This window comes from Dioscorea cayenensis, chromosome 9, assembly GCF_009730915.1.
Source record: "Dioscorea cayenensis subsp. rotundata cultivar TDr96_F1 chromosome 9, TDr96_F1_v2_PseudoChromosome.rev07_lg8_w22 25.fasta, whole genome shotgun sequence".
NCBI lineage: Eukaryota > Viridiplantae > Streptophyta > Magnoliopsida > Dioscoreales > Dioscoreaceae > Dioscorea > Dioscorea cayenensis.
The window spans coordinates 16343528-16361201 of record NC_052479.1 but is presented as its reverse complement, the minus strand read 5'-3'; the positions used below and the strand labels follow the sequence as shown (position 1 = coordinate 16361201).

General features: G+C 43.2%; 1 protein-coding gene across 1 annotated transcript in view; it reads right to left on the bottom strand.

Annotated features, from left to right (window-relative positions):
• LOC120268529 overlaps positions 1–11787 on the bottom strand; it is a 61014-nt gene extending 49227 nt beyond the window's left edge. Inside the window, exon 1 of the mRNA XM_039275888.1 lies at positions 11683–11787. Coding sequence (XP_039131822.1) covers positions 11683–11787 — 105 coding nt within the window. The remainder of the gene's footprint in view (positions 1–11682) is intronic.
• Between the last annotated feature and the right edge of the window lie 5887 nt (positions 11788–17674).

The following is a 17674-nucleotide window of genomic DNA, read 5'->3' as shown; positions in this document are numbered from 1 at the left end:
CTTGTTCTCCATGGCTTCCTGATGCCCCTACAAAGCAAATAATAGACGATTAAGCACAAAAGCGGGCATCAAACCTCACAAAATACATGCAAAGTGAATACGATATATACATGAAAACATCTACATTTAAACACTTATCAGTGATTAAAAACATGGCTGGAAAGGTGGGCCAGATCGCTGGAGGGACAAGTCAGGGAATGAACGCATAGCCATGAGAGGATCAAGAGAAGGTCTTTCATGAAGGCGAACATGCTAATTATCTAAGTTTCACAAGAGAAGAGAGATCTATTACATCTGCCATGATAGACCACAGTGGACTTGATTCTTTTTGGCAGCGCATAACCATCGCTGGTCTTTCTGTACCCCCATGGTATGGGATAAGACCCAACCAACCATGTTATCATCCACCGGACTTAGACCTTTCTCTGATGCCACTAGTTTTCTGGCCGAGACCCATGATTTCAAACAAAAAAGGTGATTACGAGTTCATAGACATTAATTACATTCAAGATTGGGTAGATGAAGAAAACTTATGGGAGCTTCAAGATCAATATGAGCAACATGAGAAAAGGACCATTGTGATTCTTGACGAAGTCAACGAGGTAAACGATGGAAGGGAAGAGGACCAACAAAATGTTATAGTTGTTAAGTTGATGTCCCTTCAATTGTGGGGAGAGATAGTAGACTTCCATTTGAGGTACTCGGATGTTTTTGCCTGCTCTTACCAAGATATGCCCGGACTTGACACGGATATGGGTGTACATAAGCTACTTCTAAAACCCGGTTTGCAAGCCCGTAAAGCGAAGTTGAGGAGATTGAGACCCGAGTGGATGTTGAAAAATCGAGGAAAGAGGTAAAAAAAGTAGAATGTCGGGTTCTGAATGCTCTCTAAATATCCAGATTGGCTTGCTAATATAGTCCCTATTCGAAGAAGAATGGCCAGGTTTTTTTGGGACTCGCCACCGAGGAGATAGAAGGCAAAAGCTCTTGAATACTGGAGGCCACCCAAATTCTCAACTCTGACCTACACAAGTTGTTTTAGGACCCACATTTTCGAAAGTTCTGTTAAATTCTTAGTAGCAGTAGGCGACCTTTTCTTCTTTTACTTCACATAGCTTTTTGTCTCCTTGATAGCAGGAAGTTCTCCAAAAGTATGAAAAATTGGAGGACCTTGAACCATCCATTCCAGTGTGGTTGGATTCTATTCAATAGCCCAAGGACTTGGAGCACATCTTTTGTTGTTTCCATTGCTTGAATTGATTGTTACGACCATGAAGAAACGACGAATCCCAACTATGGATATATAAGAGCCGAAACTACTCAGAGCATTCCATCTGGCATAAGCATCTAGATAATCTAGAATACGGCGTGGCATACACGAAAGCCCTAAGAAATGCATGGGAAAGAGGGTCAGATTAACCCCGAAAAAAGTGATCTAAAAATGAATTTGACCTAAAGTTTCAGGGTATGTCCGACCAAAGATTTTACCTACCCAATAGTGAAAACCTACAAATAAAGCAAAAACCGCTCCCATAGAAAGTATGAACTCTACAAGTCTATAGCTCTACCATTGCTGGAGTTGAGAAAGACCAAGACTACTTATATTATAGTAGTAGAAACCAAAAGAGACCACTAATTCGGATAAAGATTTCTTTGGTTGTCCCGGCATAGTGGAGCCACAAGCCCTATATAGATAAGCGACTAGAGCCGTCTTGAGATGGACTGGCTAGTGAGTGCTTTACTTACTATAGATATCAGCATGAGGATGCATACCAGCCTGAGTATATGCACTGTGTCAATCCCAATGCTTGTGTGGAGCGAGAACCGCTACGGACGAGTTCGTCTAGCCTGCTCCGAGTATATGAGAAAATAGGCAGCATCCCAGATCCGCTAGGACTTTAATCCAATGGGTTTGGATGTTGGTGAGAAAGCTGATCTTTGTTCTAGATGGTAGGTTCATTCTTCAAAGTGATTGACAAGGTCCCCTTGCGTATATCCCGCAAGTGTACGGGTTTGTCGAAGTAATAATCCCGGATGAGCAGGTATCGTATCCACAGGGAGTAGGGAATAAAAACACTTAATTCGCTTCTTAGCTATGTGAAAGATAAATAGTGATATGTGTGACAATGATTCAATTCTCAAAAGAAAAAACAACAAGTAAGAGAGCACAAGTAAAGGAGAAGGTAAGGCAATCGATAAAGATGTGGTGCCCGAATATTGCTCCGCCTAGGACAATCATTTCAAGTGTAAGAACCCTCTATTATGCTTCCTAATCAATACAAGTGAATCGTGGAAATCCTTAATTACATAGTCCCAAATCTAAGGTCAACTATACCTAACTCTATACATGTCCCAGAGAAGAGATTGAATAACCTCTCAACCACGCACTTGCATAGATTTGCAATAAGTTCTAGAGATTCCAAGTGATAAATCTCTTCCTAATTGTAGACCTAACCCTTTGGTCCAGGTGGAAGGTCCCTAACCACAATTAAGCCCTAGATACTAAGATCACTTCTGCGCTTCACTCCGTTGCACCCGCAACTAAGCCCCAGCGGAAGGTCATCCCTTAGACCATTCACTCTATTGTGGCCGCAAAGAACTCGAGGAACGGAGGTAGAATCTAACCCATTGAAGGAGAAAGGGGATGCTCCTATACCTCTCGCCACAGCCTCTCAACCCTCTCCAACCTAGCTTTGTCTAACACCTGCTAACTCAAATACGAGGAGGTTGGCACACACTCTAGCATCTCACACCCAACCTACGTCTTTGCGTTTGAACCTTAGCAAGATTTCTGCAAAAATCGGTGCATTATGATCCATATTGGCTTCTTTCCTTCATAATCGGCCTCACAATCCTACACGCATAAAAGTGACATAAAAAAACACATATTAGTGTAAAAACCCGAGAAACGTAATGCTTAACATAAGGAAAGAATGCTTCGCATTCATATCGCACAAGCACTTATCAGTGCTACACACCACTGCATGGGTCTTTCTCTCTCTGCTCTCATTGCCCCCTATTTGTAAAGTGCCACTCTTTCCTCAGCTTGGTCTGGGCCTTCGGGCAGTTTCTTTCTCTCTCTTGGTCTAGTCCTTCTCTGCATTGTCTATCTCCTCCTTCCTTCATAGTTGTAGGGAGCATGTTTATTATAGTTGATGCTCTGCTTGGGATAGGTTCCTCTTAGCGACGCTTGGTCTATTCTGGCTAAGCCTGTGGTCCATCCTCGTCTCTAGCTCTGACTGTATTGTGTGACTAGGCAGCTTTGAAAGGTAGCGAGGTCATGACTATAAACGAGACTCCCCCCAGTTTATATATATAAATAAGTACAAGTGAGAACCTGTCTTCCACTCACGAAACCAAGATAAAAAAAAGGGAATTACCCGGTCCCATACCGACTACTATCTTTTTGACTTCAGAGCGTAATCAACCTCACTCTAACACTATATGTGGTTCACCACGAGTCATAACTCTAATTACGATCTTTCTTAGATTGAGTGTGCGTAGCGGCCCAGAGACACTACCGACGAAGGCCATACGCGCCTTCACGCAACCTAGGAAGCACGCTCTTACGCTGAAGGCTCATCCTTCGCTGCTTCGCCCTATCTTTTCCGTTGAGTATCTCAAGACCATATCTATGCGCATTGAGTATAGACAAGTGGTAAGGCATCGGTTTTAAGTTACCTGGACTTGCAGCAGAATGAACCTGTGCCTTGTCTTTTGTGATAGCCAAATTTGCATTTAGCCATGGGTAGTGGGGAAGTAAGCAAACTAGGAATCCTCCGTGGACTCATAAGCCTAATGAAAAGCAAAATTCTCCACGGAATCATTCACATAAGTGCCCTTATTAGTCTTTTCGTTTGGAAGAATGATCAAAACTATGAAAAGCGGGATCAGCTCACTACTCCACATATTCAGAGTTGGAAGCAAGGGCTTTGGCTTTCTTCGACCTTAACGGAGAATTCCGTTATTTGGGACCTGTAGGAAGGGGTGATGTTGACCGGGCGGGGTCGCTCCTTTCATTCCAGGGATTCAAGGACACTGACGAGGACTTTCTTCCTCTAGTCTTCTACGATTACAAAGCCGCTCATATGAGAAAAAAGATGGGGTTTAATATCTAAAAACTGGAAGGCCTGAACGATGGGAGAGGGATGCTGGCTCCATTCGTAGCTATGCTAACTCCTAGAAAGAGGAAAGCAATGAGGAAGGATTCGCCCTGTCAAGTGCCGCTATGGCCTCGGCTTCGAGGCCTTGGTAAATATGGTCTCGGTTGTGAAAATCCCGTAGGAATAAGAGGTACAAAACTCGGATTATGAGGGCACTTCTCAAGAGGTGGCGGAAGTCCAACCTGCTCCTCCTCAATTCGAGAAAGGTGGACAAGCTACAGTTGATGATTTCCTTTCCTTTAGGTTAACCTTGGGATGAAGGAAGATCGGCGACCGACTTTTATGAGCGCAAACATGCCTACTGAAGAGCAGGAAGTGTATATAGAATTTCTATGCGAATCTCGCGATTTCTTCCAAACGAAGAATTTGCTGGAGATGCCTGGTCTAGTAGTCAGTAGCTATAATATAATAGGGAAATAGACTATATATAAAGATGGAAGGAAAGCATCGTGTTTCTTCCTCTTGGCTGGAACTTAGACCAAAAAGCCATAGTCAGTAGCCATGTCCACCCGCCTAAAGTCAGCTATCAGTACTTCCAACGAATAGAGCCAAATGAGTGTCTCTCGGTGTCGGATTGATTAACGATTTGTTTTTCTGCTCCTTTCTCCGCTCATATCAAAGGCCTGTGTGTCTAACTTCAACTAACTGCCCAATAATTACTCTAGCAAAGTTCCCGGAAGGTCCGAAAGGAGCTTCAATCGAATAGGGTTAGGAGAATAAACTCCGGATATGTAAGACAGAAATGATCGGAACTGAACAATCCAAGAGTGATACCATGAGAGGACCAATCCTCGATGGGAGACATTTTTCTTTTTTTCAGGCCAAAGCTAAGAGTCTATCCATCCATTAACCAATTGATCCAGACTAGATTCAAGCCAAAGATGAGAACAACGGAAATTCCGCTTGGCTTGAAAGGATCACAGTCGAAGAGGTCGGCTAGATCTTCAAGGGTAAGAATTGAAGGCCAAGCGGTTTCTAGGAAAAAAACCCGAGGCGATAGAACAACTATACCATCCATCTAGGAAAGAGGTGCTGGGAAGACAAGAAAGGTAGATATATAGAAGCTTGATATATCTTAGTCGATCAATCTGCTCCTATCCGCGAGTGGTGCAAGAGGGAGCTTGAGAGAGAATCCTCGAGCTAAGGGTTAGGAATGGGGTTCAATGGGAAAGGTCATGCCCAATATACCTATAACGATAAAGATTAAAAAAAAAAGGCAAAGCGTCTCTAACAGCATCATGGCTTTCGAAGTACTAAGGGTATAAGGAGAAAGTATCCACGGTCTTGGTCCTCCATCTCGGATTAGTACTATCCAGTCCAAGACATCTCAGTGTAGCAGTCTATCTATCCTCTCTATTTAACTTAACCGATCTTTATTTCAATCTTATCATCTTTTCGTGGATGTAATTGATAAGTGCTTGTGCGATATGGATGCGAAGCGTTCATTCCTTATGTCGAGCATTACTTTTTTCTTAGGTGTTTACACTAATATATGTGTTTTTTTATGTTACTTTTTATGCGGGTAGGGTTGTGAGGCCAAGTATGAAGGAAAGAAGCCAATGTGGATTACAATGCACCAATTTTTTTGGAGGAAATCTTGCTAAGGTTCAAACGCGAAAGACATAGGGTCGATGTGAGATGCTAGAGTGTGTGCCAATCTCCTCGTATTCGAGTTGGCACATCCATTTGGAGGGGCACAAAGACAGTCACACTCGAGCAGATCTTGTTCGGTCGCGATGACTTCATAAAAAAATCAAGAAAAGATAAGATCGAAGAAAAATGAAATGCACGTGGTGGTCATTATAGCGGTTCCTTCTGATCCTAGAAAATGTCCGAAAAAACCGGCTATGGAACTACCGATCAGAGGTAAAAAGACAATAAGTAGATACATAAGATAGATCGAGTGTCTTCATCAAAGCAAAAAAATCAGACAATGAAAGAGCGGCTTGTCATTGATAAAGGGAAGTTCACAAGACAAAAAGTCATACATGTATGTGTTAAGCATATATGAATGTAGGCGGGGAGTTTTTCGTTCAGCCCTAGGCATACGTGATATCTTTGGGTCGAGTTTTTAGCAAAATGCATGAAACTAAATACACTTGCTCACAACTAAATACTATTCAATTGTGTATTCCAACCCCCGAAACCAAAGGAAGGTCGTTTATTCTAAGCCGGATTAAACTCTTCTTACCCCCGCTCCGGCATGGCAAAAACGTCAAGTTGCATTTTTGCCGGTGAGTTCTATTCTACCTCCCCCGCAAGTAAATGAAGATATCATGGTAAGTTATTAGCAAAAAGGGCTTTCTTTCTTGTCCCTCGGTAAGTGAGTCTTTTGTATGTGTACTTGAGATGCGATATGCGGTACAAGTCTGGGCAACCAAAGAGATTCTCTTCGATGCGTACTTAGGAAGAGAAGGTACTCATTGCCGAGCGAGGCCAATGAAAAAGATGCCTTTCGCATGTGTTTTCTATTCGATATCCAATATGCGAAAAAGTTTTTCCCTTTCGGGCGGGTCAATCAATCTATCATTTATGGACGCGGGGGGCGGGGGTAGGCTTCAAATCAATCCAATTCAAGGTAAGCCACTGAAAAAGAGGTCTTTCTATCTTGGATAAGAGAGCGAGGGACATGCCTACCCACAGGCAGCGAGTTTAAAATGCAACAAAGACTACATCTAATAATAGGAGCTTTAAAACCTATCTCAACCTTCACACTTTTTTCAGGCAGAAGGCCAACGAAACGCCTTCTTTATTCAAATAACTTAGCTCTTGTTGAAACAATAGACGCTCACAAGCGGATTGGAAAAACACTCCATTTCTTTCTCTGGCTTTGCGCCTAGGATAGTACCTGAAAGGGTCTGCTTCACCCTATTCTTACTTAAACTCTCATTGGGCCTTCGTTGCGCTACACTTTACTCATCATAAAAGCAAAATTAAGTTGATACGATAGAAGCCTTGGCTACCTTATTCGAATGGCTGAGAGAGTGAATTAGCTTTCTTATGAAAAGTGAAAATGAAAGAGAGCTCTTCTTTCTATATAGAAATTCTTAAAAAAATGGAGAGCATAGGACATTGTAATCGTTCATATCATGCAACGGACTACAGTATTGAACTCCTATGAGTTAATTCTCCGGGCGCTGAAAGACTGATGTAACTCACCCAGATGGTATTAACTAGATTACCCTCCTTCTCCTTAGCGGGGTCTACTTCCTTTGCTATCCCTACCTCTACTTCCTTTCTCGCGGTAGGGGCCGGGGATGGATCTTGTTGATTAAGTAGTTTGCTTAATAGATCCTTCGTTGAAGCAGCGGCTTACTCATAACCACCTCGGCCATCACCGGGAGGCATAGAGAGTGGTTTTTTGAGCAGCGGAATAGGTAGAACTCCAATCTATGGCAGTACCAATAGCGGTGTAATAGAAAGAACCTAGGGGTCTAGATCACTATCATTTGGATAGACCATCTCATTATACTTTATGTCTTCTAGTTTGAAGTGAAGCCTTGGTGATCTCATTTCACAAGTGTGCTCACGTGAGAATAAGAGCATCGGTAAAGGAAAAATCCCCTACTATTCTATTGAAGTGAAGTTGGGTGGGTCGCCCTTTTAGTCGGTCGCGATCGGGGTATATTAGGGCTCTCACTTCACACTATTATAAGGAGAACCTAAACCTATTTCCAAACTTGTTCAACACAAGAAGAAGGGAAGGCGATATTCGGCTCTAGGGAAGTCGTTTCCTTTCCTCACTGGGTCGACTCAAGAGCTGGAAGTGATATAAGGTTCATCTTTTTAGTAGTTAGAATAAAAAAAGGTCTCTCAAAGGCAATGTATCAATTCTTTTTTGCCACCATTGAAATGAAAAAAGAAGGGGAAACTGGCAAACTCATTTACATTGGGAGAGATAGATTGAAGCCAAATAGCTAGAATTGGATCATTGTGGTTTCTTTGGAGCCATCAACATCTTCTTCTATTCTAGCTCATCATAAACAATTTCATTGCCTCGGGATTCGCGAGTAGAAATAGGGAACAAAGTAACTAGAGCAGTTGGGTAGAATCCCACTCTTCTAGAGGGATCATAACGAAAGAGAGTTGCTTTGGATGCATTTAGACGAAAAAGCGGACATTATTATAGATGAGATATAAACCTACCGAGCATCATGGTGGTGCACTTGGATGACTTCAAGTCATTCTCGGGATGGAGTTTCGAATGCGAGCATGGGCCCTTGCCATTCTTTTTGACACTATGCATCCAGGTAAAAAAATGAAATTTCCCAGCGGTCAACGCGGGCCCGGAGAAGACGGAGACCATCTCAGCACAACAATTCAAGCGTGGACTCATTATACGTTGACGACATACTAATGCTATCAAGTCTGCCTATCTAGCTGAAAGATTGATAGCAGAAATCCCATGAAATCGTTTTCTCTGGGGGAAGCGCTTTCTCACTCATATGTTAAAGACAGATGATTATTACATATTTAATATGTAGTATATACTATCTTCTTTTTTTAGTAGGTCTCATAGTCTTATGGATCGTGGGACGAGTACTACTCTGCATTGGCTAAAGCCATCTAATGCGTTTGTCGCCAAGACTTACTTAACATTGGGCGATCTAGTTCCGACTGATGTGTCTTCCTTTTCCAAGGAATGGGACTTCGGAAATGTCCGATCTTTGCTATGAGGCAATCCGCTTTCTTAAGAGACTTTTTCCCCGCTAGCTAGTGTGCCAAAGCAAAATCCGGGGCCCCCCTTGAAACAACATCTAAGTTTTTTTCCAGAGCCCTTCTCTCTTAAAGAAAAACTATGCCTATGGTTAGGGTAAGGCAGTCTCTACACCTGTTTGTGTGATCATAGCTTTCTCAAGGTGCTTGCCTCGCTATCGACCTTATAGAGATAGAGCTTTTTCGAGTTTTTATCGCAGCGAGGAGATCGAAAGGCCAACCTTCCCTACCTCTCCTCTCTTCTTTTTCCCGGGCCGGGTCTAGTGCCCTAGGCTCGGTTGAAAGTGGCGATTTTCAATACACCTTTCCCTATTCTGCTATTCTATCATCTCAAGGTATCGTTGAGGTTTTTGCTCCCTAGTGGTATAGTTCAATCTTAAAGGGCATCAGGGACAATGAGAAGCTTACCACAGAGATAACTCGCATATGAAATAAAGGATGCTTCGCTTGCCATTGAAGGTGGTTCTTACTTCTAGCCGAAAGTCGGGACGTAAGCCTACTTCTGCAAGTAGTCCTATAAGCTATCCCCATAACAGCCCTAACAACCTTGATCATATAGTAAAAATGGTATCACGTGGCTACCAGCAGATTGTATTTTAGAATGAATACTCGGAATCTATCTATTCAATAGGTCCGTGGTCTGCGCCTAGAGCTAGTAATGATAGTTCTTTCAATATCATAAAAGTCAAAGGTCACGCTCCACTCCTTTGCTCCCCTGATGGAAAGCTCGGGTTCACCGATAGTTGTGGTCAAGGGCCCGAGGATAAAAATCCTTCGGGTTGATGGAAGCAATCGGATATTCCCACGAGGAATTTCCCATTGCTCGTAGTATTACGCTCCCAGCTATTGTCAAAATGTCTGATTGTGAATGAGCGAGTCATTCTGGTACTATGATTCTCCTACTTCATATGTGGGCTTACCGGGCTAAGCTAATCATTGGATGCTCCAAACTAAGCCACTTTTCGTTATCGGGAAATCGACACACATTGATATAGGATGTTGAGCTTGCCTATCCCCGGACGATGCCTATCTGTATCATCCTTTGTTTGACCAACTGTGTAATCTCAACAACATAGGTGTCACCTGCCCAGCGATTTCGGCTTTCCTTGTGGTTCCAGTTGAAACCATTAAATATGTGTGAATTGATCTGTTGACCCCACAAAAAGAAAGCTTTTCGAATATCCAGTTTGGCGCAGAACTTTTCTCTCCCTCTCCGCCGATGGAAGGAAGTTCCTGACTCATTCATGTGCTAGCAGCACGTTGTCCAGGATGTTCCTACCCTTATTTATAAAAGCCGACTGATGAGGACTAACTCAAACTTGTACTGCACGGTTAGCCAAGATTTTCTATATAATAGATTCTATCAAAATAGAACATTACATAATGCAATAGGCCAGAAATCATCCAATTTCACAGGATTATCAACTTAGAGTAGGGAATGAGAACAAGAAAAGTGGAATTTACCTCTTTGAGCAACTGGAACTTTGACTTTTCTATCTCCTTCGAGAGGACCATCCGTTTGTTTATAGGCTTAAAGAGAAGATAGAACCAGGATTCAGGATGAGTATAGGCGGGAAATAATTTTCCCAGAAAACAAGGAGCCAATACCAACTCTCCGACGAAAAAGGTACCACTTCCCAGCTATTTAGCCTTCCCTGCAATCAAGTTTCATTCCATCGCCTTCAATTCCTGCTATTGCCATTGATTGAGGAGGTCCCAGTAACCGTTCAAATAAGAGTACCGGTATAAGTATAGTATAAGTCCCACTTCCAGCCAATCCCGTTTAGTCCTTCTTTCTTCCCTGATTAAGGAACTAACGAGCTAATCTTTCTAGGAGTCTCCTATCAGGAAACCCTATTGAGCCATTACGGTCCATTTCCAGTCTAGTTCCGTTCCATGTCGGTTCAGGCCAAGTCCCTTTCATGCGCTTGCCTTCCATTTAGTCGATGCTTGCTCTTGAGTTTTATCATACCTTCTCCCCTATGTTAGCATTCTCGGCAGTTTTTGATAGTCGGAATAGGTTAAAGGCCAATCCTAAAACAAACAAAAGCAGTTCCCCTTTTTTTTTGGATCCAAACGATCGAAAGGGGGCTACCCTTCATCAGTCTTTCCATGGTGGTACATGTACATACGAGGCAAGCGACTTGGTTCCTTCCATACAAGCGAGGGAATACGGTCCAGTCTATCCTGTGGGAGTTCCTATTGATCCAGCCGATGTAGTTGCAGTTCCAGTTTCTGCCTTCGTGCTAAGCTAATCCGCAGCCCTTTCACCTTTCCCTGGTTTTAGATTTGAGATCAGATTCCCTTATATATAGTCTTTCTCCCTTTTCTTTCGTGGGGTTTTAATTTGAGTTTGAGTTCTCGTCCCAGGCCTTTACTTACGCACTAGTAAGAAAAAGTATATCTCCCCCTATTCCTATTTTTCTTCCCCTTTTGTTAGCCAGTGACATTCCTTCTACTACAAGCTAGCCAGTGGTTAATATTTCATTTCTACTCTTCCAGTGCTGGGGTATGCTTGACTTATAAGGGAGGCTCTCTTCCAAGGTTCCCCATTTGGCTAAAAAGCAGTTGATTCTGTCCCTTTCTTTTTGCTTTGGGCTTTCTTTCCTAACTAACTGATTCATTGAGGTCTGGTCTGATTGCTCCCCTTATCGTTTTAGTTTCTCCTATTTCCTTTCCAGCGGGGTAAAGGGCAAAAGCTGGTTATAGAGTAGAGAAATAGAGGATGTAGAGTTTCTGAATCATGGAGTTCTATTCCTTCTCCTTCCGGTAGCGGCGGTGCCGGGGTTCGAGATGCCTTGACCTGATCAAGCTCCATCTGCATCCGGTTCATTTGAGCCGTCATTTCCACGAGCTTGGACATTTTTTCTTCCATTTTGATTGGCTGTGATGTCTTGCTCCCAGCCATGTACGCACTAGCTACTGGCGTCTGTAAAAGAAAAGATCGACAGGTGTATAAGACGTGCTTGCGTGAATGGAAGCCGCCTTCTTCTTCTGGGGAAGTTACTCAAAGGGAGGCGGATTTGGCAATGCCTGAATCCTAGCCCTTAGTGTGCATTCCTGGGTTAGGAGGCACTCCCGAAAGTGGCATTTGTGCCTTCCTGCGACGGCATTTCAGCCCTTTGCCTTTGCTCGGCCGGCTGCTCATCTTGATCTTGTGCAGACGGTTCCGGGTTTGTAGTCACCATGTATACTTGGACCACAGGGGATCAGAGCAAACATTTTTGCCGTGTCTTGTACGGCATCTGCCTTCTCCTAGTCCTTCTGTTTCGTCTACTTTTCCTATTCTTCCTCCTAGACTGATGAATCAATGTATTAACATTCTGCAACTGCAAAGTTCCTACTGACGCAGAACGCAGGTCTCTCATCGATGAAAGTGTCGCTTGCCGCGCTCTGGTCAAGCGGGATAAGACAGCGAATCGATTATGATCTGACATCTGCTGCACACTAAGGGAGAGTGGCTTTCTTGGACAAGTATGCTTCCGTGCAGGCTTTTGCCATTTGCCCCTTTGAACATGCAGGCGCTCCTTCAAAATGGATTGTTTTTGCTGTGCGGGCTTTACTTTGCCTGCTTTCCTGTCTCAACAATAAGATAAGAAAGTTCTTTTCGGCCATTGAGCAAGAGCAAGTATTCAAGCAGGAGTAGAAAGCTTCGATGCATTGGAAGTTCGTTCTTCTACCTGAAATTGGGAGTACCCTCCTCATAACAAATTTAATATATTAACGAGTGTCTTATGCGCCCTTCAAGTAAGGAAAGGAGGACTTCCTTCCCCTTGGTGAGAAAAACTTCTTTTAAAAAGAATGGGTGGCCCGCGAGAAGGACGAAGGAAGGAGTGGGTACGCCCGGTCCTTAAGGACGCCAATCAATCCTTGGAAAAAAGACAGAGAGATTTTAAATATATATATATTGTGCTTGTGTTCAGTCTCTCGTTCAAGCTATCTTCGATTGGAACCAGGATTTCAGTGGTAGAGCGAAGAAGTTGTTTTTTTTTGATAGATAGACAGACAGAATGTCATCGGAAAGAGTAACTGCTGCCCAAAGGTCTTTATCAAAGCCGGTCTACAGTGGTGAAAGTACGATCTCTTCCCGTCCGGTCTATGATGAACGTAGGAAGGCCCGTCCCATTATAAAAGAAAAGTTAAACTACTGCGAGTCAGGACCCATTTGAGCGTATATAAACATTCTTTTGTTCTTGGGACAAACATCAAGTTTTTTTTCGCTGATAGACCCCAAGAGATTCAGTCAGCGATCAGTGCTTCAAAATCTATTATCCCCTTCTTCTGGAAACCCCAGAGAGATGAAATTTCATTATATATAGTAGAGAGTAAACCCGGTCTCGGGGCCGGTTTGCGGACAGTCAAAACAAAGTACCTCTCGCCAATGATTGATCAATTTTTTTTTTTTTCTCTCCGTTGACAAAGCAATCGTGAAACTACCGCTCGGAATTCAAGAAAAAAAGAATGAAGAGAAAAAGAAAAAACCCTTTTTTAATTAATTAAATTGTCTAGGGTGTGAATAGAAAAAACAACTTTGAGAAAAGGGAAGTCAACTTATATTGTATTGGCAAAATCCATTTATACAATTATATAATTTTTTTATAAAGAATCCCGAGATTTCAAAAACAAAAATGTGGAAAAATCTGCAGCTTCGGCCTGGAAAACATTAAAGCCCGAGATCACAAAGATACCCGTCAAAAAAAATAGCGGCTGCGGTCGATCCTGCCCGAGGATATCGTGCTAAACTACTCAGGTCGCCGGAAAGGGTAATGGTGGGATTGGCAGACAGCTTCCGTCAAAGTGCAAGAATACGGGATTTCGGGTTGAGCGAAGCAATTAATCAAGCTTACGTCACTGATTTTAGCTTTTTACTCGTACTCACTTTAGTATTAGTAATAGGAGGTTCGATATGGTGGAATTTTTTACCTAGAAAAATTTTAAACCAACCAAAGACAATATGTTCACCGGAATGCCTTCACGCTATTCAAGGCAAAAAAATGAGAAATCTGAGGTTTCCCTTTCTTCATGGGATGAAATTTTCGAGATGTTCAAAGAAGATAAATTTCTTGATCCTCTCAAGCTGGTACCAGATAACAAAAACTAGAGCTTTAGCTATTTTCGTCAGTGTCATCCTTTTCACGTTGGCGCTAATTTTTTCCGTTTCCCCTGAAGGAATCTTGCTAAAAAAATGCTAATGTCTATTATTAAATTTATATACTCTCATCCACCCCTGTGCACCTCCGATTCGCGATCTGCCCGAGAAAAAAAAGGGAAGAGGAATCAACGAAGAAGACAGCAAAGAGCGGCGAAAAGCGTGAGAAAGAAATTCGACTCTCTTTATGTTAGAAGGTGCAAAATCAATAGGGGCCGGAGCTGCTACAATTGCCTTGGCGGGAGCTGCTGTCGGTATTGGAAATGTCTTCAGTTCCTTGATTCATTCTGTGGCCAGAAATCCATCATTGGCTAAACAATCATTTGGTTATGCTATTTTGGGCTTTGCTCTAACCGAAGCTATTGCATTGTTTGCATTAATGATGGCCTTTTTGATCTCATTCGTCTTCTGATCGAGTCTTTATGAAAAAAGTCAATATCTCTTTGTCTTTCTTTTAATGTCATTAGGAGCGAGGAGAGGGGCAAGGTACAGTTACTTGGGTCCTGCCCCTACCTAGTGAGACCTCGAGCTCAACCAGTAATGTTGTTGCAACTTCCCCAGTTTCAATAGCATTTTCCCTTGTATATAAATGCTGGAACTTTGTATTTTTTGTTGTCAATGAAATTCTTCCTGTCTTTCTTGCATCATAGGTACGGCAAAGCGCTTTCTTTTAAAGAAGTATCTGGTTCCATCTTTCTTTCATTAGTTAACCCACCTTTTTCTAAGAAGGATTTTTAGTAATTCGGGATCTATACTACTTGGAATGGCTCTCTCATATTGAGAAATTTCGTCTAGTGGCAATCAATCACGTAATCCCTTGACAAATGAATAAACCACTACAATTTGTTTTTTTCGGTTGGAAGTGGTGAATATTGTGGTTGTTTGGGCACTTTTGTCAGCCCTTTGCACCACTATTGAGTAATGCCCCGAGTCATAGCATTAAGGTCCGACCCAAATTGAGCGAAGGCGACCACTTCGCAATATTGTGCCAATTCTAATTTTTGAACTATCACGGACTTGTTTCATAGCTCTCAACTCGAGCATCGGACCCGACGCCGACCGACAAATAAGCCATTGTTAATAGTCTGGTCTAATTCCGCGATAAAAGAGCTCTGTTTCCGAACAGATTTTTCGATCTATAATGGGGATCACATTGGTGGGGATATAGGCCGATACGTTTCCAGCTTGTGTTTCAATGATGGGTAACGCAAGAAAATTCAGTATATTTTCTTTATATATTGTTACAGGGAAAGATGAGGATTTCTCCGATGACAATGTAGGAGATGAAGATCAACGTCGTCGTGCTCATTGAGAACAAAAGCCTTTCATCGGATGTGGCGGCGAAGGAGAGAGTGGAAGCTTATCTTTGACTATTGGGAGATAAGTGTTTTTTCTTTATTGGTCTCTGTGTTGGTCTATGCTCTCGAAGTTCTCATCAGTGGCTTTCTCTCATACCTTTTCTTGTTAGAGGGGCGACCGTCCGTTGAACTACCATAAAAGGGTAAACAAATGTGATCATGGCTTGTAGGTGCTTGCGATGGGACGGATGCTACTTCCCTCATATGCCATGGGTGGCATATCCCACAGCAAAAGTCCTCTTTTTCCATTTCTTTATTACCCCAGAGGGGCCCAGGTGGGACTAAGAGAAAGAAAAGACGGGGGCGACCATGCATGGCACTTCTCGACCGTGTCTCCGAGGGACAGTTGAACGAGCGACTCATGAAAGTTGTCGGGTCGGACGAGCCAATAACTCGAACGTGTTCAGCCAGTTTTTTAGCAAGAATCACAGCGTTACCTTACCTTCACGGTGATACGGACTCCATGTTCTTATGGCAGAACCCGAGGAGTTTCCTTTAATATAATATGATGATGGGAATGGAAACCAGAAGCATGACTGGGGCCTTCGTGGTCCGAGATAAGACTTATATATCAGTCACAGTAACATAAGCGTTATTTTTGGTAGTACCGGTGAACCAGATGGCCGCGGCGAGGGAATCTTAGACGGAAGACTCGTAATATCTCTATAGATCTGGTAAAAATGAAAGACCCCTAACATAAGGGGCTGACCGCTGAGCTCACTCGGCCTTGCGATGACGGGCGGGCCGAGTGGGTGCGAGCTGGAGCTTCCATAGATTATGGCTAGAGCAATGGGAGGGAGCCCCAGTGAGAGAAGAGTAAGGATAACAAGCCCGCTACGCCCGCCAAGCGGGCGGCGGGAGTAGTGGGCAAGTGCTTGGTAGGCCAAATGCCCCAGTGAACTCGGGCGGGCCACTCAACGAAAGGGGGGCACACTGAGCAAATATGAGAAATTGGCCCCGCTTTCTTAAAAAAAAAAAGCAAGGGCCGCTACGGGAGGTCGAACCAAGGACCTATAGAAGTCGGGTCTTGACACGCGTCCGAATATGCATGTAAACCGCAAGTGCACGGGTGTCGAGTAATAATTACCCCGGTGAGTGGGTAGTCGAATCCACAGGAGCATGTGGCTACTAGTACTAACTTCTTCTCCGCTTTCTAACCTAAGGATAAATGGAAAGGTGTGGTGATCTAATGTGCGAAGAAATGAATACCGGAGACAAATATGCAAGGGTAAAATGGATGGAGATCTCAATCGATAAAAGTGGGGTATTCGGGCAATGCTCCCCTAGGATTCAGTATTAGGTACCGAATAAGCAAAGTGTTTCTATCATGAGTAAGTTAAGTCATGGACATCCAAATATAATCGGATCCGGCCTCCCGATCACCGATACTAGTCCCCTACTAGGTCCCGGTGGAGAAATCACTAAATCTCAACACCTCACACCACATATGACTGCAAAGCACTCTAGGGATTCCAAGAGTTGTATCCGATTCCTAATGATTGATCCAACCCTAATTCCCGGCGAAGGATCCTAACCCCCTACAATATCCCGGTGTAGAAATCTCTCAATCTCACGCCTCACACCAAATATGGTTGCATAGAGCTTAAGGAACGGATATAGAATACACTCATTCGGAAGGGAGAGGGGAGACTCCACTATCTCATGACTCACCGTCTCAACCCTCTTTAATCTTGAAGTTCTAACTCTAATGGAGACCTCTCTCACATCAAAGTAACAAATCATGTAAATCCAATCAACCACAAGGATTAATTAAACAAGCAAGCAATGAGAATACAAGATTAAAAACTTAATCAAACTCGATTAAATAGAAACACTAAGCAAATCCACAAAAGATGAGAATCCTAGGGTTCATAAGCACAAATACCCTCTAGGGTTTTTAGCTCTCCATGGAGCAACTTACAAAACACACCATCAATGAATGGAAGTACATTAAAAACCATAGAAATAAACCCCCTTATATATGAACCGATGGCCTTGATGGAGAGCTTCGACGTCTTGAAGGACCCACTCGAGCTAGGGTTCACCGGGTGGCTTCCTTGATGCTATGACGGAGGAGGAATCGATCAAAGTTGCTGATGAAGCGCCTCCAAAGCCGCAAAGACCTCGTCTCCAAACCCTAGCCGTCTCGCCCCTCAAGAGCCGCACAAAAGATGACAAAGAATAGGGCAAAACGGCTATTTATAGGCCTTAGATCGCGTCGCATCGCGTGCCCTCACGCGCCGTGTGGATTTTCCACGCTGCCGCGTGGGCGCAAGAATTTTCCACGT